Below are 25,073 nucleotides of genomic sequence, written 5' to 3' on the forward strand. Positions count from 1 at the left end.
GAGCAGAACTCAAAAGGTGTATGAATAACATATTACAACGCAATACGAAGAATGCATTAGTGCAATAGACACGAGCAGCCGTAATTAGAAGCACACTGGGGTAAACCAAACTTTTTCGCTATGAATTTATGAAACAAAAACAAACTCGGACGACTAAAAAACAGCCAATAAGAAAACGACATGATTGACTGTTTACTTGCAGCGTTGCAATTGGGGTGGCAGAATTTCTTCCACTCCCATGGCGTGGAGCAGCACTACGACAACAGCGCGCCAAGCGGTCAGGAAGCTGCACTGTAGAGATAGATTTCGCATTCGCATAAATACTATACGAAGAAGACTAGAGTAATTCGGAAAATGGTTTTTACAAATGGGAGCGTATGTAGTGCAATAAATTGCACCAACAATAGGAAGAAGACACCACATTTGTCGTTCTTTAGGTTTCCTAAAGACCCAGAGAGGTACATATAATATTACATCTATGGATTATTTATTTACTATTGCGTTATGGTTATAAGTTCATTATTTATGTGATGCTTAACGTCACGTTTTAGGAGCAGGAAATGGGCAGTGAATTGCGGAAGGGACGACCTTTTGCAGAAAGATGTCCTTTACCTGTACCATAACGTGAAGTTCTGTTCGCAGCATTTCGAGCCAAACCAGTTTATGAATGAATTAAAAAAGCAGCTGGTGTGGAATGCAGTACCTACATTATTTGACGTTCCAAAAAAGTCGCAGCAAGTGCCGCTGGAGAGGAAGCTGCCACAGACACACCGTAAAACAATGCCGAGAGCAAAAAAACTGTTTTTTGCCACAAAAGTAACCCCTCCCTCCAAAACATCAAAATCCTCAATACAGTCTCGTTTTGAATATGAGGTAAGTATTTGTGTCTTGAAAAAGCGAGTGAAGTGTTAGAATGTGAAAAACGTTAGATTATGTGTAAAATTATTACGGAGCAAGGGAAGTAACGCAACAAATGGAGTACTAGGACGACCGGGTCCAGAAGGACAGGCATATTTTTTGGATCGCGGTATCACGCCTTAGCGTGTAGTTTGTTTAGTGCGTAGTTGTCAGATAAGTATGACCACACCTTCAGACGTTGGATATTTGTTAATCCATACTTGTTCAATAACCTGACAAATGTGCAGCGTTATTTCGTCGGTTTGGTTGTAAAGAGTTGGCTACTCTGTTCGAGATAGTGTTCCAATCATTGTGAGTTGTTCAGAGTGGTTTGTTTTGTATACAAACAGTAGGGCCGAGCTGTCAGTTCTAAGTATTAGTTATTGCAAAGAAGAGTGCGAATCCACTCATGAGAAAAGTAAGTGCAACTTTGCGTAACTTTGTACTTTTAATTTTCCACGTCGTTTCCTTTTTTACGTATACATTATTGTACTTTGTTTCACAACTACTTTAAATTTGTAAATTAGCACGCCAGTTGAATCGGAAGGTTAGTTAATGAGCCTTCCCCAAGTTAACTGGCTAAATGCGGGATATCACTACCCAGACCAGGGAGAGGACATAACGATTTCGCATGTGGAAAAATTAAGCAAATACTCGAAATGACCAAATCCAGTTGATAACAGCTATTGTGTTTGTCAGCAAATAGTTCGCAAACTTCCATATTCCAGACATATACGAAGGGAAAGATTTCTTGTCGATATGGAAAGCTGAAAATATCCTCTTGTGCCTGACTTTTTTTAAAAAAATTTCCAGACTTTGTTGATTTGTGTGTGTGTGTGTGTGTGTGTGTGTGTGTGTGTGTGTGTTTGTTTTGATTTAATCAGAAAAATATTAAGACACCACGCACCGACGTTGTAAGTCTATCGTTGCAGTAAAAGGCCGAAAAGAAATGTGGAAATGATTAATTTGGATTTGAGTGTTCAGCAGCTGGTATTGACGCTGCTTTTTGGCTGTGTTTTTCTTGTGTTGATGAACTAATTAATAAATTGACGGTAGTTAATGAACAAAATTAGGCTGCAGCAAGATAATTATTTTATAATATTTGTAATACATTCAAAGCTAACAACAACAGCAGAAAATCTTCAGAAGAGTGGGAAATTAAATTCGAGTAGAACATGTGTTTTTAAGAATGAGTTTGATTTTGGTCACTGTAGCCTACGTCAAAAGTAACACAAGTCTATAGTAATTGATGATGCTCTTTGCTTCTTGCCAAGAAGGTAAAATGTTGAGATGAAAAGATGGATATGAGCTCTTTTCTCCAAATGAATCATGTTCAGTACTCAGGCAAATAATTTTTTGCCAAAATGTTTTTGCCTTCCATCAGTAGTTACATTAGACACGTGTTCAAATAATGTGGTATCCATGACAATATATAGCAGTTTCAAAAACATACAGCAGTGCATGTGTGTGTATCAGAAGTCCCGAAACAGCAAACTAAACGTGATGTCTGTTCCAACCATATTAATTTACTGAGTGTGAGGGCATAGGATGTTTAGTTGTTCACAGCTCCACCCACCAAAACCAAACACAATTCCTTGTGGAGCGAAAACTGTGTGCTTCCCTCACACCGTTCCAGGCCTCTGGCACTACATGCATGCTTACTGGTTTGCTGCACAGAAGGACAATCATTTTGTAAATGACTACAGTACACACAGGTTCTGTATTGTTGGCCCTCCAATGTAGGCAGGGGCCACAGACAAAACGCTGATGGCCTGAAATGGAATGAGTTCTATGGTCCTGAACAAGGAAGCCCTTGTTCAGGACGTTGTTCACAAACTACAGAGCATTTGGTGCCATTAGCATGTTGGTGTTTCTGTATTATATGGCTGTTAATATGCTTAATTGCTAGACCTATGGCGTACTTCCTCACAGTGTGGGTGGCCCAACTAAACAAACTGATACTATATCATAGCTTTGCCCCATAACGTAAGGACGACGTGGCTTGTGATATCATGTGTGTGGAAACAGTATGGGAACAGAACACCGACATTTATTGTATTTTTTTGGATGTTGGTTGTAGTGCACCCCGAAGGCCAGCCTAGTTTGGAATATGACAGTTTGCTTGTGAGTAGCTGAAACTAGCAGATGTGAATACAAATTCTTGAGTGTGGTAACATATTGATTTATAGCATAGTCCAAGCTTGAGGTAACGTCAAAAGATGATAGTTTTATTGTCAGTTGGTGAAATGTATCATATGCGTCACTTAATCTGCTTGCATTGTCTCTTTTGATCTCTACCAAGTACACCGTGCAGTGAGTGTTGCAGATTTGAATGTTGGCTCTGAAATCTGCCCATTATAGACAAACCGTCAGAAATATTTCAAAATGAAATACACTGCGGAAATTTTTAATGTAGCAGTCAACATGAACCTAGACTTTGACAGTTTGGGGAGGTGGCTGAGTGTTAAAAGCCCACCTTCCTCGCCCAGCACTAGTGACCTACACTTGTGTTTTGTGCTTCTAAAAGAGCAGACCGTCAACATCAGAATAGTGACCACCGGTCTTCATTGGGGTTGTTTGAGCTGTACTCAAACTTGGTGATGAACTAGTTGCGTTGGTTTAGTCTGCAGATCATATTTTGTGCTGCTGTGAGGTACATCATGTTGCAAGTTTTAATTAGAATGAACAAAATTACTTTGACGTACAAATTTCCTATTGGTACAGGAAAATTAGATTTTAAAGTGCTGATAAAAAATAGTAACCATACACTGTACATACAGCAAAAAACAGAGAAAACAATTTTTAAGTAATGATAATCGCTAATAACTAATATGAACTAGTATGAATAACACACAATCTTGCAGACTGTAGACACAGCTCTCTCTCTCTCTCTCTCTCTCTCTCTCTCTCTCTCTCTCTCTCTCTCTCTCTCTGTGTGTGTGTGTGTGTGTGTGTGTGTGTGTGTGTGTGTGTGTGTGTTTTACTGCAAAGAAATATAAAGCGGCACACTTTATACAAATTGAAAGATTTTTTTTAAAAATCACATACACAGAATCGTAAATACGTTTTTCCCACTTACTTGATAGCGGAACAAACACTGGTAGCAGTTACTTCCGTAAAATATCTGGGATTATGCGCACGGAACGATTTGAACTGGAATGATCATATAAAATTAATTGTAGGTAAGGCGGGTGACAGGTTGAGATTCATTGGGAGAGTCCTTACAAAATGTAGTCCATCAACAAAGGAGGTGGCTTACAAAACACTCGTTCAACCTATACTCTAGTATTGCTCATCAGTGTGGGATCCGTACCAGGTCAGGTTGACAGAGAGAAGATCCAAAGAAGAGCGGCGCGTTTTGTCACAGGGTTATTTGGTAAGCGTGATAGCGTTACGGAGATGTTTAGCAAACTCGAGTGGCAGATTCTGCTAGAGAGGCGCTCTGCATCGCTGTGTAGCTTGCTGTCCAGGTTTTGAGAGGGTGCGTTTCTGGATGAGGTATCGATATTATTGCTTCCCCCTACTTATACCTCCCGAGGAGATCACAAATGTAAAATTAGAGATTCGAGTGCGCACGGAGGCTTTCCGGCAGTCGTTCTTCCCGCGAACCATACGCGGCTGGAACAGGAAAGGGAGGTAATGACAGTGGCACGTAAAGTGCCCTCCGCCACACACCATTGGGTGGCTTGCGGAGTATAAATGTAGATTTAGATGTAGTCTGTTCATTCCTTTATTCGCAGTGTTCTAATTATCCTTTCCTTTTCAGGAATTTGGTTGGCACATGTAGAAATGATGCTTTCCACTGTTTCCAATTATAAGTTTATCTTTGTTCTATGCATTTGTCTGCTAGCTTTGATTCACTTTATAGCAACACCCACAAATAATATGTTTCTTCGATATTATTTCGTTCTTTCTTTTTTATCTCCTTGGCCCCTTTATGCTAAGTGGCAATCCATTATAAAATAAGCATCCTGCATTTATAACATTTTGGAGCTCGTAAAACAGTTTAGTTTAGCCCCGATCATGTTGTGGGCATCTTTTTAAGCAACTGGGCATTCCGACTACTGCTTCACAGTATGTTTATTCCCTCATTGAGTTTGTTGTAAATAATCCAATGCATTTCAAAACAGTAATGTACATCAGTGGTTTCCGACCCATGGGCCGCAGTCTGCTTCTGGGTTGCAGACAGTGTGGCACTGGGCTGTGAATGCTGGTCGAGAGTTGAAGACGAGATAAAAATTATCGTGAGTGTCAGGGGCTTTAGTAGTCAGTTGTCAAGGCAGCAAGTGCAGGATGAAGTGCCCCGTCACTGTCCTGTATTGCTCACAACAGACATTCTGTAATATCGAAACCTGCCCTGCTTCTCTCAGATGAACTGTCAATACGTCTCTTTAAATGCAGAAAATTACTAATATCAGGTGCCACCAGGCAGCTGGAAGTCTGCATCTCAACGGACTGCACTACCGGGGCAGTGTATGCCTTAGACTGGCTGCTCTGGTGCATAAACACACAATCATAATTTGTCCATTCGGTAGTTTCTCAGATATAATTATTCACAAAAATGACTTACTCGAATGTTACTCATTTAATACCCTGACACAAGAAAAAATGCGGTTAGTGATTTATGTGCCATCCACAGCTAAGGTGGTGAGGGATGAAGCTTTGCTTAGATTTCTTACTACTGGAAGGGAATGAAGCTGCCATCATCCTTTTAAGGAACCATCCTGGCATTTGCATGGAGTGACACCAGTATGTGGATGGTCTACTCGAGAATTGGTCCAGGGTCTCTTGAATGCAGGTTGAGGGTGTTAGCTACTACACCACTTTCCTCAGCACCTTTTTGGAGGTATTACTGAATTAGTGTTCACTGAGACAGTTGATGGGCTTTTCGCTAACTACCTGTGTGAATGAGGTCTTTGAACTTACTCGCTTTGAAAATAACTACAGGAGTACATTGAATGCAGGCAAAAATTAATCAGTTCTAATCCAGATATTGATTCTGTTGCGTTGTGACAAACAATGTGAAAAATCTCATTCAGCTATTTTTAAAATTGACCATTCAATTTTGAGTTTTCATCTAGTTGTGACATCTTAGTAAACATAATATTTTCTTCATAAAAAAATACATATTTTTCAACCGTTCATGTATAGTATGTGTTTCTAATTAGACCTACTGGTATGTGAGTGTACCTGTGCTCTCTCTCTCTCTCTCTCTGCAGGGACAGCTTCCTGACTGGAAATGAAGGAAAAAAGGAGCTATGAACATGTATCCAGAAATGCATCATTGCCAAGTTTCTTGCGAAAGAAAGTTCCACTGACCACATGCCGTGCATTCCTTCTGTGTTGCAGGATGTGAGATATTGTAAGCAGCAGAATGGTCTGGTATTTATGTCAAGAACAAGCCGAGACGGTGTTGGGGTATGGCCAGGTAGATGTAAACGGTCAAAAGGCAGCACTGCTATATCAAAACAAGTATGTTCACAGGCACCAACCACAGCACACAGCATTTCAGGTCCATTTTGGGCATTTGTGTGATCATGGGTCCTCGATAGGCGAACGTGCAGGGAGCTGTGTGGTGTGGTTGGTGCCTGGGAACGTACTTGTTTTGGGGTAGCCATGCTGCCTCTCGACCATTTCCATCTGCTTGGCCGTATACAAAAACTATCTCAACTTCTTCGTGACGTAAATACCGGGCCATTATGGCACTTACCGCATGCTTTGCCAATCTCACACAGTGTGTAACACACAAGAAACACAAGACGTGGTCAGAGGAACTTTCATTCATCAGTGCCATCTATCATGGCAATGATGAATTTATGGACATAAGTTCATATGACCTTTTTACCTCCATATCCACTCAGGGGTACATCCCTGCAGTTTGTTGGTTTTATTAATGTTCACCCTGTGTGTGTGTGTGTGTGTGTGTGTGTGTGTGTGTGTGTTACAGGGTGTGTTCCATAAGTAATGTGACCAAATTCATAAAAAATCATTTATTGAATATATTCACACAAATAATCAAACATTTTCAAAATAGCACCCTTTTGCATCGATACACTTCTGGAGGCAGTGTTTCCATGCCTGGAATGCATCCTGGAATGCCTTTTCCGGAATGTCCTTTAGAGCTGATGTAACATGTGCCTGGATGCTTTCAATTGTGTCACAATGTTTTGCTTTCATGACTCCTTTTAACCGAGGAAACAAAAACAAAGTCAGCAGGAGCCAGGTCAGGACTGTATGGAGGCTGGGGAACCAGTGTTCCTGGTCCTGGCTAGGAAGTCGTTGACAATGAAGGCGTTGTGACTCGGCGCGTTGTTGTGGTGAACTTTCCACGTGTCCTTGATGTTGCTTTGGCAGCGTGAGACCCTCCTTTTCAGTCTTTTGAGCACTTCCAAGTAGAAAGCAGAGTTCACTGTAGTCCTGGTAGGTACGAATTCGTGGTGGACAATGCGTCTGATGTCAAAGACAACAATGAGCATAGTTTTGATCCTGCACTTGCTCATGCGTGCCTTCTTGGGATGGGGTGATGATGGGGTGTGCCACTCTGAACTCTGCCTTTTCGTCTCAGGGTCATACTCAGAAATCCACAACTCAACACCAGTGATAACTGAGTTTTGAAAAATGAGGATCATTTCCAACATTTCTTGGCTCCGAAGCACTCACGTGTGCTTGTGTTCGTCGGTCAACACTTTTGGGACGAGTTTGGCACACGCCTTTCGCATGTTCAAATCTTCGGTCACAATGCAGAAAACAGTTGTTTTTGACATGTTTGGAGTTTGTGCTATCAATTGAAGGCTCAGCCGGCTGTCAGAGTTCAAACAATTGCGCTCACACATCACATTTTCGTCGACTCGTGCGGTTGACGGCCGTCCACAGCGAGGTTCGTCGGTGATCTCCTCTCGGCCCTCCATGAACGACTTGTGCCGTCGGAAAACTTGTGATTTGGACAAGCAATCAGTCCCAAAGGCATGCTAAAGTAATGGAAGCGTTTCTGTGGCGAACTTCCCAATTTTAACGCAAAATTTGATAGCGTACCGTTGCTCTACAGAAAGATCCATTGTGCCGTGTTACATAAACTCAAAATGGGGTTGACGGAAACACACATCCTGACTATCCAGCAGCACACAGCCGAATGAGACAAAGAGCATTAACACCCCCCTCCACTTAGCCCAGCCGGTTACAACACGCTGTGGTGTACCGTTGCGTCAGAAAAAAATTGGTTCCATTACTTATGGAAGGCACTCTGTATATTTTTTATTTGTATATTTAATTAATGAGCCTCTAGGGATTTTTATTTTTATTTTTTTTTTTTATGAAATAGGTGGTGTGCACAGTTAAAAAGGTTTAGAACTACTGATGTACATAATTACACCATGAGAAAACATGACATTAATTACTCCACATTAAGATTGTCTTTGACACAGAAAGGGGTCACAATGCTGTAACTAAAATTTTTGACCTCTTACCTGGAGATATAAAATGTCCGACAGACAACAAAGTAAAATTTGAAGTCAAACTGAAAAACTTCTATTTGACAAATTCTATTCTGTAGAAGAATTCCTATTGCTGTAATGTGTAAAAAATGATAAGTAGGAATTATTAACTCACTCACATTGCCGGTAGTACCATCGAAGTCATTCCATGATGTCTTAACGGATGTCCTAACATCCCATCCCTTCTCCTTGCCATTTTTTTCCACATATTACTTTCCGATTCAGCGCAGAACCATCTCATTCCTTGCCTTACCAGTCCACCTAATTTTCAACGTTCATGTGCAGCGCCAAATCTCAAATGCTTAGATTCTCCTCCGTTTCGGTTTTCCCACAGTGCATGTTTCACTACCACACAATTCTATACTCCAGGTGCACATTCTCAGAAATTTGTTCCTCAAATTAAGGCCTATGTTTTATACTAGTAGACTTCTCTCGGCCAGGAATGCCCTTTTTGCCAGTGCTAGTCTGCTTTTGATGCCCTCCTTGCTTCATCTGTCACTGGTTATTTTACTGCCTAGGTAGCAGAATTTATTAATTTCATCTACATCGTGACCATCAATCATAACGTTAAGTTTCTCACTGTTCTCATTTCTGCTACTTCTCATTACTTTCATCTTTCTTCAGTTTACTCTCAATCCGTTGTTGTAGTTGTTGTTGTTGTTGTTGTTGTTGTGCTCTTCAGTCCTGAGACTGGTTTGATGCAGCTCTCCGTGCTAATCTATCCTGCGCAAGCTACTTCACCTCCCAGTACTTACTGCAACCTACATCCTTCTGAATCTTCTTAGTGTATTCATCTCTCAGTCTACCTCTACGATTTTTACCCTCCACGCTGCCCTCCAATGCTAAATTTGTGATCCCTTGATGCCTCAGGACATGTCCTACCAACCGATCCCTTCTTCTTGTCAAGTTGTGCCACAAACTCCTCTTCTCCCCTATCCTATTCAATACCTCCTCATTAGTTATGTGATCTACCCATTGAATCTTCAGCATTCTTCTGTAACACCACATTTCGAAGGCTTCTATTCTCTTATTGTCTAAACTATTTATCATCCACGTTTCACTTCCGTACATGGCTACACTCCATACAAATACTTTCAGAAACGACTTCCTGACACTTAAATCTATACACGATGTTAACAAATTTCTCTTCTTCAGAAACGCTTTCCTTGCCATTGCGAGTCTACATTTTATATCCTCTCTACTTCGACCATCATCAGTTATTTTGCTCCCCAAATAGCAGAACTCCTTTTCTACTTTAAGTGCCTCGTTTCCTAATCTAATTCCCTCAGCATCACCAGACTTAATTCGATTACATTCCATTATCCTTGTTTTGCTTTTGTTGATGTTCATCTTATATTCTACTTTCAAGACACGGTCCATTCTGTTCAACTGCTCTTCCAAGTCCTTTGCTGTCTCTGACAGAATTACAATGTCAACAGCGGACCTCAAAGTTTTTATTTCTTCTCCATGTATTTTAATACCTACTCTGAATTTTTCTTTTGTTTCCTTTACTGCTTGCTCAATATACAGATTGAATAACATCGGGGAGAGGCTACAACCCTGTCTCACTCCCTTCCCAACCACTGCTTCCCTTTCGTGCCCCTTGACTGTTATAACTGCCATCTGGTTTCTGTACAAATTGTAAATAGCTTTTCGCTCCCTGTATTTTACCCCTGCCACCTTCAGAATTTGAAAGGGTATTCCAATCAACATTGTCAAAAGCTTTCTCCAAGTCTACAAATGTTAGAATTGTAGGTTTGCCTTTTCTTAATCTAGCTTCTAAGATAAGTCGTAAGGTCAGTATTGCCTCATGTGTTCCAACATTTGTACGGAATCCAAACTGATCTTCCCCGAAGTCGGCTTCTACCCGTTTTTCTATTCGTCTGAAAATAATTCATGTTAGTATTTTGCAGCTGTGACTTATTAAACTGATAGTTCAGTAATTTTCACATCTGTCAACACCTGCTTTCTTTGGGATTGGAATTATTATATTCTTCTTGAAGTCTGAGGGTATTTCCCCTCCTTGCTTAGAACTCTCAATCCATATTCTGTACGAATTAGACTGTTCACTCCGTTCAGCAGATCAGGTAATTCTTCTCAACTTTCACTCAGAATAGCAATGTCAGCACCAAATGGTATCAATTACAATGTTTCACCATCCGTTTTAATCCCACTCCTGAACCTTTCTTTCCTCTCCATCATTGCTTCTTCGATGTACCGATTGAACAGTAGTGCCTACATCCCTGTCTTATAACCTTCTTCATTGGAGCACTTAGTTCTTGGTTGTCCATACTATTATTCCCTCTTGGCTCTTGTACATATTGTATATTACACGTCTCTCCCTGTAGCTTACTCCTATTTTTCTCAGAATTTCAAATATCTTAAACCATTTTACATTGTCTAACACTTTTTCCAGGTCGACAAATTCTGTGAACGTGTCTTGATTTTTCTTTAGTCTTGCTTCCATTATCAACTGCAACTTCAGAATTGCCTCTCTGGTGCCTTTACCTTTCCTAAAGCCAAACTGAACGTCATCTAACACATCCTCAATTTTCTTTTCTATTCTTGTATATTATTCTTGTCAGCAATGTGGATGCGTGAACTGTTAAGCCGATGGTGTGATAATTCTTGCAGTTGTCAGTTCTTGCAGTCTTTGGAATTGTCTGGATGATGTTTTTACAAAAGTCTGACGGTATATCGCCAATCTCTTACACTCTACATACCACTGTGAATAGTCGTTTTGTTGCCACTTCCCCCAGTGGTTTTAGAAATTTGGATGGTATGTTATCTATCCCTTCTGCCTTATTTGATCTTTCCAAAGTGCTTTTAAATTCTGATTCTAATACTGGATCTCCTATCTCTTCTAAAGTGACTCCTGTTTCTTCTCCCATCACATCAGACAAATCTTCCCTCTCATAGAGGCCTTTGATGTACTTTTTCCATCTGTCCACACTCTCCTCTGCATTTAACAGTGGAATTCCTGTTGCACTCTCAATGTTACCACAGTTGCTGTTAATTTCACTGAATGTTATTTTGACTTTCCTATATGCCGAGTCATTTCTTCCGATAACCATTTCTTTTTCAATTTCTTCACACTGTTCGTTCAGCCATTTTGTCTTAACTTCCCTGCTCTTCCTGTTTATTTCCTTCCACAGTGACTTGTATTCCTGAATTTCCCTGAACATTTTTTTCTTTCATAGATCAATGGTTTCTTTGCAGTTACCTGCTTTGTACCTATGTTTTTCTTTCCAGCTTCTGCGACTGCCCTTTTCATAGATGCCCATTCCTCTTCAACTATACTGCCTACCGAGCTATTCCTAATTGCTCTATCTATAGTCTTTGAGAACTTCATGCATATCACATTATTCCTTACTGCTTCCGTATCCCATTGCTTTGTGTGTTGATTCTTCTTGACAGAGACTTCAGCGTACTCTTCATCACTATGACATTGCGATCTGAGCCTGTATCTGCTCCTACAATCTAGTATCAGATTTCACAATCTCTGTCTCACCATGATGTAACGTAACTGAAATCTTACTGTATCCAAGTGATTCTTGAACAGAGTATTTGTTGTTACTATCTGAAATTTATTACAGAACTCACCTAATCATTCTCTTCTCTCTTTTCTTTTCCCAAGCCCATATTCTCATGTAACCCTTTCTTCTACTCCTTCCCCTACAAATGCATCCCAGTTCCCCATGACTATAAGATTTTCATCTCCCTTGACATACTATATTACCCTTTCAGTATTCTCATACACTTTTTATGTCTCTTCACCTTCAGCTTGCGACATTGGCGTGTATACCTCAACTATCGTTGTTGGTGTTTTTGCTGTTGATTCTGATAAGAACATCCGTATCACTGAACTGTTCACAGTAACACTCTGTGCCCTACCTTCCTATTCATAATGAATCATACTCCTGTTACACCATTTTCTGCTGCTGTTGATATTACCCCATACCCACCTGATCAGAAATTGTTGTCTTCATTCCATTTCACTTCACTGACCCCATTATATCTAGATTGAGCCTTTGCATTTCCCCTTTTCAGATTGTCTGGCTTCCCTACCAAGTTCAAGCTTCTGACATTCCACACTCCAACTCCTAGAACATTATCTTTTCATTGGTCATTCAATCTTTTTCTCTTTGTCACCTTCTCCTTGGCAGTCCCCTCCTGGAGATCCGAATGTGGGGATTATTCTGGAATCTTTTGCCAGTGGAGAGATCATCATGACACTTCTTCAATTACAGGCCACATGTCCTGTGGATACACGTTACGTGTCTTTAATGCAGTGGTTTCCATTGCCTTCTGCATCCTCATGTCGTTGATCATTGCTGATTCTTCCACCTGTAGGGGCAGCTTCCCACCTCAAGGACAAGAGACTTCCCTAGATCTCTGTCTGCTCCTCCACTGACAGGTAGTTGCTTTGTTCAATGCAAGAGACAAACAAATAGCCATTATGGAATGTGGGGTCTTGAATATCATATGCTGGGAGTGCCAGGCCTTTCTACATTGGACAGACTGGGAGGTCAATCTGCACCGGGCTTAAAGAACATCATAGAAGCCGAAGATTGAAGAAGCCTGATTCTGCCTTTTCTGAACATTGCCTTAACAAAAACCACAACTACATAATAGATGCCGAAGTCCTACACAGAGAAAAAAGGGGGCAAAACTGAGCCAGTTAAAAATTCTAGAAATAAAAAAAAGTGTGTGCCCTCCACCTATTAATAAGTGAGCAAACCCTATTTAATTATTTACCTATTTCAGATTATATTGCATCTCCTAGATGGAGTAAAACTTTCGGCCACAATCATGAGTAGGTACACTGTTGTTGTTGTTGTGGTCTTCAGTCCTGAGACTGGTTTGATGCAGCTCTCCATGCTACTCTATCCTGTGCAAGCTTCTTCATCTCCCAGTACCTACTGCAACCTACATCCTTCTGAATCTGCTTAGTGTATTCATCTCTTGGTCTCCCTCTACGATTTTTACCCTCCACGCTGCCCTCCAATGCTAACTTTGTGATACCTTGATGCCTCAAAACATGTCCTACCAACCGATCCCTTCTTCTAGTCAAGTTGTGCCACAAACTTCTCTTCTCCCCAATCCTATTCAATACCTCCTCATTAGTTACGTGATCTACCCACCTTATCTTCAGCATTTTTCTGTAGCACCACATTTCGAAAGCTTCTATTCTCTTCTTGTCCAAACTAGTTATCGTCCATGTTTCACTTCCATACATGGCTACACTCCATACAAATACTTTCAGAAACGACTTCCTGACACCTAAATCTATACTCGATGTTAACAAATTTCTCTTCTTGAGAAACGCTTTCCTTGCCATTGCCAGTCTACATTTTATATCCTCTCTACTTCGACCATCATCAGTTATTTTACTCCCTAAATAGCAAAACTCCTTTACTACTTTAAGTGTCTCATTTCCTAATCTAATTCCCTCAGCATCACCCGATTTAATTTGACTACATTCCATTATCCTCGTTTTGCTTTTGTTGATGTTCATCTTATATCCTCCTTTCAAGACACTGTCCATTCCGTTCAACTGCTCTTCCAAGTCCTTTGCTGTCTCTGACAGAATTACAATGTCATCGGCGAACCTCAAAGTTTTTACTTCTTCTCCATGAATTTTAATACCTACTCCGAATTTTTCTTTTGTTTCCTTTACTGCTTGCTCAATATACAGATTGAATAACATCGGGGAGAGGCTACAACCCTGTCTCACTCCCTCTACTGGCCACTACTGGCCATTAAAATTGCTACACCACGAAGATGACGTGCTACAGACGCGAAATTTAACAGACAGGAAGAAGATGCTGTGATATGCAAATGATTAGCTTATCAGAGGATTCGCACAATGTTGGCACCAGTGGCGACACCTACAACGTGCTGACATGAGGAAAGTTTCCAACCAATTTCTCATACACTAACAGCAGTTGACCGGCGTTGCCTGGTGAAACATTGTTGTGATGCCTCATGTGAGGAGGCGTAACATCACGTTTCCGACTTTGGTAAAGGTCGGATTGTAGCCTATCGCGATTGCGGTTTATCGTATCGCAACATTGCTGCTCGCGTTGGTCGAGATCCAATGGCTGTTTGCAGAATATGGAATCAGTTGGTTCAGGAGGGTAATACGGAATGCTGTGCTGGATCCCAACAGACTTGTATCACTAGCAGTCGAGATGACAGGCATCTTATCCGCACGGCTGTAACGGATCGTGCAGCCGCGTCTTGATCCCTGAGTCAACAGATGGGGACGTTTGCAAGACAACAACCATCTACATGAACAGTTTGACGATGTTTGCAGCAGCATGGGCTATCAGCTCGGAGACCGTGGCTGCGGATACCCTTGACGCTGCATCACAGACAGGAGCGCGTGTGATGGTGTACTCGACGACGAACCTGGGTGCACGAGTGGCAAAACGTCATTTTTTTGGATGAATCCAGGTTCTGTTTACAGCATCGGATGATTGCATCCGTGTTTGCCGACATCGCGGTGAACACACATTGTAAGCGAGCATTCGTCATCGCCGTACTGGCGTATCACCCGGCGTGATGGTATGGGGTGCCATCGGTTACACGTCTCGGTCACCTCTTGTTCGCATTGACGGCACTTTGAACAGTGGATGTTACATTTCAGATGTGTTACGACCCGTGGCTCTACCCTTCATTCGATCCCTGCGAAACCCTACATTTCAGCAGGATAATCCATGACCGCATGTTGCAGGTTCTGTAGGGGCCTTTCTGGATACAGAAAACGTTCGACTGCTGTCTTGGCCAGCACATTCTCCAGATCTCTCACCAATTGAAAACGTCTGGTCAATGGTGGCCGAGCAACTGGCTTGTCACAATACGCCAGTCACTACTCTTGTTGAACTGTGGTATCATGTTGAAGCTGCATGGGCAGCTGTACCTGTACACGCCATGCGAGCTCTGTTTGACTCAATGCCCAGTCGTATCAAGACCATTATTACGGCCAGGATCTATGCTCCCAAATTGCGTGAAAATGTAATCACATGTCAGTTCTAGTATAATATATTTGTCCAATAAATGCCCGTTTATCATCTGCATTTCTTCTTGGTGTTGCAATTTTAATGGCCAGTAGTGTAACAAGTCATTGGCTGAATTGTGTAATTCATATGTAATTTGTCAAAAAAATGGTCATTGAATTAATTTTACTAAACGCCAAGGTTCGATACATTAAGAAGTTGAGATTTTTATCTTTGACTAGTCATAAATGTTCAGCATGTAGCGATATTTATAAATTAATATGCGATATGAATGTAAAATAGCTTGTTCCAAATCATTATGATTGATCATGTGAATGATCTGTAGAATGTGAAACTAACTAATATTATTTCCCATATATCCTTAAAAGCATTTGCTTCAGTTACGGTAATTTGCTATAGTTCTTGTGTTGTGCAAGATTTGCATATCTCTGTTTAGCGGTGCTGAACACTTTCATTATTAGGAAAATTCTGTCACATATGTACAAACTAGTTCTCAATAATATGTTAAAGTATTTAAATTTGGTTTTGTAGGATTCCCACAGTGATAGTTCTGCTGTGCATTTGATGGCCTTCTTTTGAAGTTTTAAGAGTCTTTGACTATGTACATATGCTGCTCCTCACCATATTGGTATAATATGCAATATGTGTAAATTCGTTGTACATTTTTAGTAAGCTTTCTGTTTTATCCATACAGGACTTTTCTTCGTGAAGAATAAATGTGTACGTATTTTTGAGATCATCTTGTTAGTGTGGTTTTCCTATGTCAACAATTTCTCCACCAGTTATTGCTGTAAGTCGATTACAGTCCACTTTTTCTAGCTCTGCATCTTCAGTGAACAGAATAAAAATCTTCTGTGCTGGCACTTATGTTTCTTTGAAGTTTTGTATATGTTGTTTTTTTTTTCTGTTAATGAATAGGTTATTTTCTCAGAAATATTTATCATTTGAATGCCCTAACTAGCTCTCTTTTCCAGAATCTTACTAATGAAGTAGCGTTATCGACATGTGTGATCACCTCTCCATTTACTGCAAAATATTCAGTTTTTGAAAATATAATGCAATTGTATTGATAGAAAATCTACTCACCAAGTGGCAGCGGGCGAACACACATTTAATGGTATTAAAGTTCGCAAGCTTTCGGAGCCAATGGCTCCTTCTCCTAGGAAAAGGGTTGAAGGGAGGGGGGGGGGGTGAAGGAAAAGCACTGGTGAAGTTTAGGGAAAGGGGAGAGTTCAGGTAAGTCACCCAGAATGGATTGGATGAGAAGGAAACTGATTCCAGGGTACTGCACTGGACGAGATTTGGAAATCTTAGAACTTAAAGATGGAAGAGAGGGTAATACGCAAGACAGAGATTACTGCCAAAACATCGTGCACTAGTTAACAAGATCAGAAAGCTAAGTGAATTGTATGTGGTAGTGGTGGAGGGCGGGGAAAAATAAACGGGTCAGAAAATAAGATATAGAAAACTAAAAACGAGTGACAAAAGGAATAATTTCTGCGAAGAAATGCCAAGACTGAAAATCAGCGCGAATTAAGGGCAGGTAGTTGACGAGAACTGAGGACATGTTGTAATGCTAGCTCCCACCTGTAAAGTTGTGAGAAACTGGGGTTGCCTGGGGGAAGAATCCAGATGGCACATGTGGTGAAACAGGCACCGAGATCATGACTATCTTGTTGCAGAGCATGCCAGTAATGCCCTCTGCCTATGCAGATTCATTCTGACTGATAACTTGGTGGTAGTCAGTCATGCCAATGTAAAAATCGGAATCGTGTTTACATAACATCTGGTATACGATGTATCGTTCCACAGATGGTTCTCTCTTTGGTAGTACATTTTTGCCAGTTATAGGGCCGGTATATGTGGTCATAGGAGGGTGCGGAGGGCAAGTCTTGCAGCAGGAGTGGTCGCAGGGTAGGAGCCTGAGAGTAGGGAGGGTTGGGTAGTACAGGGAGATAGGTGCAGGAACAGCACAGGGTCTGACAAGGGTACTGCAGAGATTGGAAGTGTGACAAAATGCCATTCTAGGTGTGGTGGGCAAAATCTGAGACTGAATGGACCTGATTGCAGGGATGATTTTAGGAAGTTGTGGCCATGTTGAAATAGCTGATTAGCACTTAGCCGTCCGCACATCTTGTACAAATTTATTCGCTTAGCGCCGGCAGCGCTAATTCGGATTACTTGGCTTGGCGCCGGCCACTTCTCACCTTTCTGTTGATGACAAGCTTCAAACACATTGACTTTTGCGCACTTTATGTTGTGTCTAATTCATACAGCATAGACACAATGAGGTAGCTAGGTGCACGCTAAACTAACGCAGACGGGCTTGAAGTTCTGGAACATGAGACTTATTAATGAATAAGAAGAAAAGTACGTAGCGTTTTAATACTTATCTTTAATTCTCTTGTTGGAATACATCTCTCTTGAATATTAGTAAGCTATAAGCACTGATACAAATGGCGCCTTGCTAGGTAGTAGCTATGGACTAAGCTGAAGGCTATTCAATCTGTCTCTCGGCAAATGAGAGGAAAGCTTCGTACGTCTGGTCGCAAGCTATGTAGTCCGTACAACTGGGTCGAGGTCTAGTCCGTGTCTTGTGACCTGCCATGTGGTGGCGCTAGGATTGCGATTACACAGTGGCGACACGCGGGTCCGACATGTACTACAGGACCGCGGCCGATTTAAGTTACCACCTAGCAAGTGTGGTGTCTAGCGGTGACACCACACTTTAATTTTCCAGAAATCCCCTGTTTTGCTGTGTTGTTCCACAAAACTTGAATTTTCTTTTCAAGTAACTTCTCTGCAAGTTCTACACAGTTATAATAATTATCCATGCAGAGGTGGTACCACTTTCCATCAGAAGGTGCCAATAGTTCCATCACCGTCTTTGCTAAAGGCTGTGCATATCTTGAATGAGGAAATGTATCTCACAGCATCCAAATGAGTATGCCATATTTCATAATTTTCGACAGATTGCAAACTTTAAAATTTAACTGTCCACGCCGAGGTATCGTTCCTTCATCGATTGAGATGTTTTGACTTAGATTAAACATTTCTTTAAACTTTTTGGAAAAATAATGAAATACAAATTGCACTTTGACAAGCCAGTCAGCATTATCCGGTTTATTGTTGTTGTCGGAAAAATGTAAAAATGATATTTGTCTGAATCGGTTGCGGGACATTGTTTTGCGAAATATCGATTTGTCTATCAACATATTCGTTGACTAATAATCACCGATCCTTGCTTTTTTTTTACAATTCCCATAAGGATAGCAAGCCGAAACCATTTTCTAAGTTAGGCCCCCATAACGTCGGCAAATTTGGCATTTTTTTAAAATCCAGTTTCCTTCTATTGCAATTTTGACTATAGTACATTTTGGTTTCGTTGCTAATATATTTGAATAGGTCGTTCCCAATATATAATTGCACAATATCCTCGATGCTCTCTGTATCTTTGTGAAATATGTTTGGACCCGGGGATCCTTCAAATTTATTATTGGTCCTCAGTAAACCGAAGTCTGACCACTATGCGCTGTCTTCTTCATCTGATTCAGCCGAATCAGTTGGCAACTGTAGTGTTCGCCAAAGTCTTCCTAAGATTCTGCTTCACTTTCATTTCTTTGATATCCAGTGTCTTCTTCCCAATCGGCCAAGTTGTCCAGGACATCAGACAAGATGTCCGTGCATTCATTGTAAATAATCCTATTGTCTCTTCCGTCTGCCATGATGAAAGGGCACAAGTATGAAATAAAAATAAAAACAAAAAACTTGTTGGCATGTGTAGCTTATTGTTACCTAAACAAAACACCAACATAATTCAAAAGATACTAAAGTGCTGCCACCGGCGACTGCGCGATACTATGCTCACGGCAGCACTGTGGTGTCGCCGGATGGCATAGTGTTAATACATTCAGGACCAGGATGATACTGAGTGACGAGTGGTGTACTCCAGAGTTGTTTTTTGGAGGGATCGGCCGTACCGGGGTCGGATGTGATGGCCCGGAAAATCTGCATTTAAACTAGGCTGGTGGAGTAAATATGTCGAGTGAATGCTGGTGATGATGCATTGCTGTAAAGAGTCTGCATCTGAACAAATATGTTTACTTCAAATGTCGAGGCTATATTGGAGGAAACAGTTGACGTGGAAAGGATGGCAGCTGTCAAAATTAACTACTCTTGTTTGTTAGTAGGTTAATGCGGACAGAAGCGTGTAACTGATCTTCAGTGAGGATGAGAGCAATATTAAGGGAAGTGGCACGGGATTCGGAATAGGACTATGTGAAATTGAATTGGGAGAACATATTTAGAGATTCTGAGAATTTTAATAGGTCACCCTTACCGTAAGTCCATATGGCAAGGATGTACTCAGTGTATCAAAACCAAACCAGGGGCTTACGGACCCCAGGAACGCAGCCTGCAAGTGACCCGTGAAAATGTTGGCCTAGGAAGGAGCTATCGTGGTTCCCGTGGCTCTGCCCTCATCTGTTTTTATATCTGCTTCTCAAAGGTAAAGTACTTGTTGGTAAGCATAAAGTTGATTAAGGTGAGCAGGAAGGATGTCATAGGTTTGGAATCAGGTGGGCAGTGACTGATAAAATATTCAGCAGCAGAAGCATACAGACCACGTATGTGGGGGGATGTTGGTATAGAGCGGGGGTGGCATCGTCGGTGACAAGGAAGGTGTATGGTGGGAGCGGGACAGGCAAAGATATCTGATGATCTAGGAAATATTTGGCACCTCTAGTATAGGAGGGAAGTCTTTGTAGTATCGATTGCAGGTGTCGGAGACAGATGTACGTTGGGTGAGTGTTTGAAGCCAGCAACTGTTTAATATCCAGGATGATTGGGTTTGTGGATCTTACAGAGATGGTAAAAGGTAGGGTGCGTGGTTTGGGTATGGTAAGAAGTTCTGAGATGTTAGTCTCTGTGAGGGGCCTGAATTTTTTTAGAAGGGACTGCAGGTCTGTTAGAATGACAGGGACGGGTTCTCGATGGCCGTTGCTGAATGTAGAGGTGTCAAACAGCTGGAGTAGACCTTCACTAACACGCGTCACTGAAGCACCACAGTGGTAGATCCGTTGTCTGCTGGGAAAATAATGACGGAGTTGTCAATTTTTAGATAATGGTGAGCTTGCAGTTCTCCAGAGGAAAGGTTGGGGTCATGTAGTAGGGACCTGAGGAAAGGTTGTGAAGTAATGCTGGATGTGAGGAATTGCTAGAAAGCTTGTAAGGGATGACTTTGGGATAGAGGTGGTGGATCATGTCGGGATTGTGGTCTGTTCGAGACAGGGTTCAGTGTCAGGTCTGCTGTAGGAATGGTTTTGAGGTTGAGTTGCAAAATGATTTCCAGTTGACGTTACGTGTAAAGGAAAGTGGATCCTTCAACAAAGCAGCATCCGGCAACACAGCCTTTCCAATTGTGCCCTCTGCGCAGACTCACTCAGTGCTCTCCAAAGTCTGTGTGCTGTACACTGCTCATCCCTTAGTGCAGTGGGTCCAGGAAAACTGTCACTTGCTCACTCTTTGTGGAGCCAGTGTCACGTTTCTGTGGGTCTTCGGTCGTGTCGGTCTGCCGGGAAACGAGGCTACTGACGCAGCTGCCGAGGCTGCAGTCCTCGTACCTCAGTCTGCGAGTACCTATATTCCACCAGATGATCTCTGTGTTGGCATCTGTCAGGAGGTGGTGTCCCTTTGGCATCACCGTTGGTTCTCCCTTCACGGAAATAAGCTTCGCCTCATTAAGCCTCTCCCAGCTCTTCTGCCGGGAGGCTGTGTATTGGGCACTGTCTTTTTAGCCATCGTCATCTGCTAAGTTGTGCTACTACACCACTTTGTACACATTGCGTGCAAATTTTAACTTTCCCTCACTTCCTGCTGGAATGCCCTTTTTTTTTAACAATCTATGTTCCAGCTTGGGTTTTCCGTCTGATTTATCAGCCGTTTTAGTGAATGAGGCGCGGGCTGTCAACCACATTTATTTTTTATCCACCAAAGCAATATGACGAAGGTCATTTAATTTTAAGTTTTGGACCTCCATTTCTGCATGGTGTTTTTTTTTAGCCCTTTTTCCACGTGCCTGTTTTTAGCTGTCTCCAATTCTGTCCAATGGGACTGAAGTATAGTCATGTAACTCTTCCCTGTGTTTGTGTTCTATAGTTTTGACTTGGGCGCGTATGACCCCAGTTGTTTTTTGCGCCCTAAATCGAAACAAAAACCAAAGCAACGTGATTAAATTCAGGTTTAGGGCTAAATGTGACACCCTTGGATAATGAAGATAGTTAAAGAGTGGAGATTGCTCTAGATGTGAGGTTGAGAACAGTGTACTGTTGTGACTGGTTCTTATGATTACGAGTTGTTATTGTTCTGGGGGGACAGTGGTGAATCATCAGGCCCCACTCGTCTCCTACAAACTGAACTTTGCCAACCTCCTTAAGAACCGCCAGCCTTCAACACTGCTTCCCAGACCGACGATAATTCATGATCGCGAGAACCGATCGCAATAGTACAGTGTTCTCAACCGATCCAAAGCACTCTCCCTCCTGAATTATCTGTACTATCAAAGAATCTCACTTTCAACCCTAAACTGGCATTTCATCGTGCTCCTTTGGTGAAAGATCCACTGTCCTTGACACGTAATGTCAATTGGAAACTGACTTTGCAACTCAGTCCCAAAACTGTTCCTACAGCAGACCTGACATTGAACCCTGTCCTAAACAGACCATAGTCTCAACTTCATCCACCACCACTACCTCAAAATCATCCCTTAAAAGCTACCAAGAATTCCTCACATCCAGGCATTACTTCACTGCCCTTTCTCAGGTCCCTACAACATGACCCCCACCTGCCCTTTTCAGAACTCCAGGTGCTCCGTTTCCTAAAAGGCGATGACTCTGTCGAGATCTTTTACAGCAATGTGTCACCGTAATTACCCTCACCGGTCCTTTTCTTTGTAATGCTACTTTGACCACCGCGCCTCCGCCAATACAAAGATATAATTCACGATCGCGCACGCAGAAGAGCGCTGCGCCAGCGACCGATTTTTATAAATAATTTTGTTCTTTTTTTTTTACTTTTGCGTAGGTTTTGTTTTTAACAGCTAATTGATTACTCTCTCTCTCTCTCTCTCTCTCTCTCTCTCTCTCTCTCTCTCTCTTTTTTTGTCTTCATACGAAAGACGTGTATTTTTTGGCGCTGTGGTGAATGTGCTTTTGGGTGGAAATTAAAATTATATTACAAAGCGAGGTTGTTTCAATAGTGATTCGAGGTGGTTATCGCCAAATTTGTGAATTGATCATGACAGTGACAACTTGAAGTTTTCAACAGACGGAGAAAAGATAAAGACGGGTCGTCCTACAAGGGAATTAGGAGGACAGCCATGAAGACTATATTGTAATTAGTACTGCGTTTCTAACAAGATTATAAGGTAAATTTCCACTAGTTTCTGATGCTATTTCCGTACAGTTGCTTTTTGTAGTGTTCCCGACCCGGTCTGCCATGCACGGTCAAATTACAGCACTATGTCAATCAATAATACAAAGTCCGCCTTATCCGTAACTGAAACCACCAAAATTCAAAACCCAATCAGATTTTCTATTTTATATTTTCACGGCAGAACTCCGAGGAAAGGAAACACTACATCTTTTATCCCTCTTTCTGCCCCTTCAACCCTTTTGCCAGGAGGAGGAGTCACTGGTTCCGAAAGCTTGCAAACTTTAATGCCCTTATATGTATGTTGTTTATAGTGACTGACAATATTATTTACTAAAATGAGCAAAGAGACCGTACCTGTTCCTTCTAGAGGCTCGCCATCGACTCCACGTACCTCTCCGACTCATTTGCAAAAGACGAGGACTGTCATTTGGAGTGTACTTGAGGTGTAAGCTCCGGGGAGAGGAAGTAGGGCTAATCCCGACTACTGGTGTGCTACGTGCTGAAAGCGAGCTCCTGCTCTCGACATCCTCGCCTCGGGAACCGACTGAGTGTGTGTGATCGGTATACTGTGGTGCCTTATACCTGCTATAGACCCGTAGGGGTATCTACTACCAAAGTATTTTATTTATTTGTCACACGACCGGTTTCGGGCTTGCTCCCACCTTCAGGTGTTTATACGTTTATGTACATGTTTATATGCTGGAGATTAATAAAGATGAAGCACATTATTATAGTTATGCTGTGGTGACAGTATTTCCACTTAGTTACACACTTATTATAATTTTCACATCCGTATTTCAGTTTTATAAAGTTTAGCTGCCTATTTCATTATTAAGATGTGCACTCTTGAAATACACTGTGTTTACATACAAACATGTGGGCTGTGGTGTATGTAAACACAGTGTATTTCAAGAGTGCACATCTTAATAATGAAATAGGCAGCTAAACTTTATAAAACTGAAATACGGATGTGAAAATTATAATAAGTGGCAGATATAAACAACTATCGAGGAATCTCCCTTCTCCAAGTCACTTATAAAATCCTCTCAGCTTGTCTTCTTCAACGAACACAAGAACAACTCGAATACAGTATTGGTGAATAGCAAGCTGGCTTTCGCCCTCACCGATCCTGTGCAGAACAAATTTTCAATTTGAAGACAACACTAAAATACAAAGCAGTCAGAAACAGTCCGATCATTTGTTCCTTTGTTGATTTCGCAAAGGCTTATGATTCAATCAATAGGCAATCTCTCTTTATTATCCTTGAGGAGCTAGGACTCGATCCGAAAACCCTAAACCTTATCAAAGAAACGCTCACAAACACAACTTCTAAGATAAAATTCCTGGGTGAAATATCAGAGCCCTTCCTGATCAAAACCGGCGTCAGACAAGGTGACGGCTTGTCTCCACTTCTCTTCAACCTTGTCTTAGACAAGGTCATCCGAGAATGGGAAAAAGAACTGAAGAATCAAAATTACTGGAAACCTATACAACTAGGAAGATCTAAAGATGGTATTAAAATTTCAAGCTTGGCATTTGCAGATGACGTGGCCATTCTAGCAGAAAATGAGACCACAGCAATTAAACAGATAGACATTCTCAAAGAATGTGCCGAAAAAGTTGGGCTACAAATTTCCTTTCAAAAAACCAAATTCATCTGCTCAAAATTTGAAACTCAAAAACTGACTACAAAATATGGACAAATTGAGAGAGTTCCATTCTTTAAATACTTAGGCGAGGTCCTAGAACCCACAGGGGGAGAGAAAACTGCACAAAAAGTTCGACTGCAAAAACTGAAAAGAGCATACTGGAAAACCCACAACATCTACAATAAAAAGTGTCTCTCCATTCACTCAAAAATACGACACTACAATACAGTAATCAAGCCCGAAGCACTATATGCCAGCGAAACACTCACACTCCATAGAAAAGGCGACCTGGAAGGCATCCTGAAAGAGGAACACAAAATTATCAGAAAGATTCTTGGCCCAAAAAGAACTGAAGATGGATACAGGTTACAGTCTCGGAAAACTACAGAAAAATTATCTAACCTCGCCGCAGACATCCGGAAAAGAAGACTAAAATTTTATGGTCATATCCACAGAATCCCAACACCCAGACTCTCCCACAAAATTTTAATATACATTGAAAAATTGAAAACCATACCCTGGATACAAGAAACCAAAACAGATCTAGCAAATGCACAAATAAATTCTTCAGAAGTTATAAACAG

General features: G+C 41.5%; 1 protein-coding gene across 1 annotated transcript in view; it reads left to right on the top strand.

Moving 5' to 3' along the window:
• The first annotated feature begins 695 nt into the window (after nt 1-695).
• LOC126212749 (uncharacterized) overlaps nt 696-25,073 on the top strand; it is a 194,605-nt gene continuing 170,227 nt past the window's right edge. The window contains exon 1 of the mRNA XM_049940157.1: nt 696-873. Within this exon, the coding sequence (XP_049796114.1) occupies nt 781-873 (93 nt within the window). The 5' untranslated portion in view covers nt 696-780. The remainder of the gene's footprint in view (nt 874-25,073) is intronic.

This window comes from Schistocerca nitens, chromosome 11, assembly GCF_023898315.1.
Source record: "Schistocerca nitens isolate TAMUIC-IGC-003100 chromosome 11, iqSchNite1.1, whole genome shotgun sequence".
Lineage (NCBI taxonomy): Eukaryota > Metazoa > Arthropoda > Insecta > Orthoptera > Acrididae > Schistocerca > Schistocerca nitens.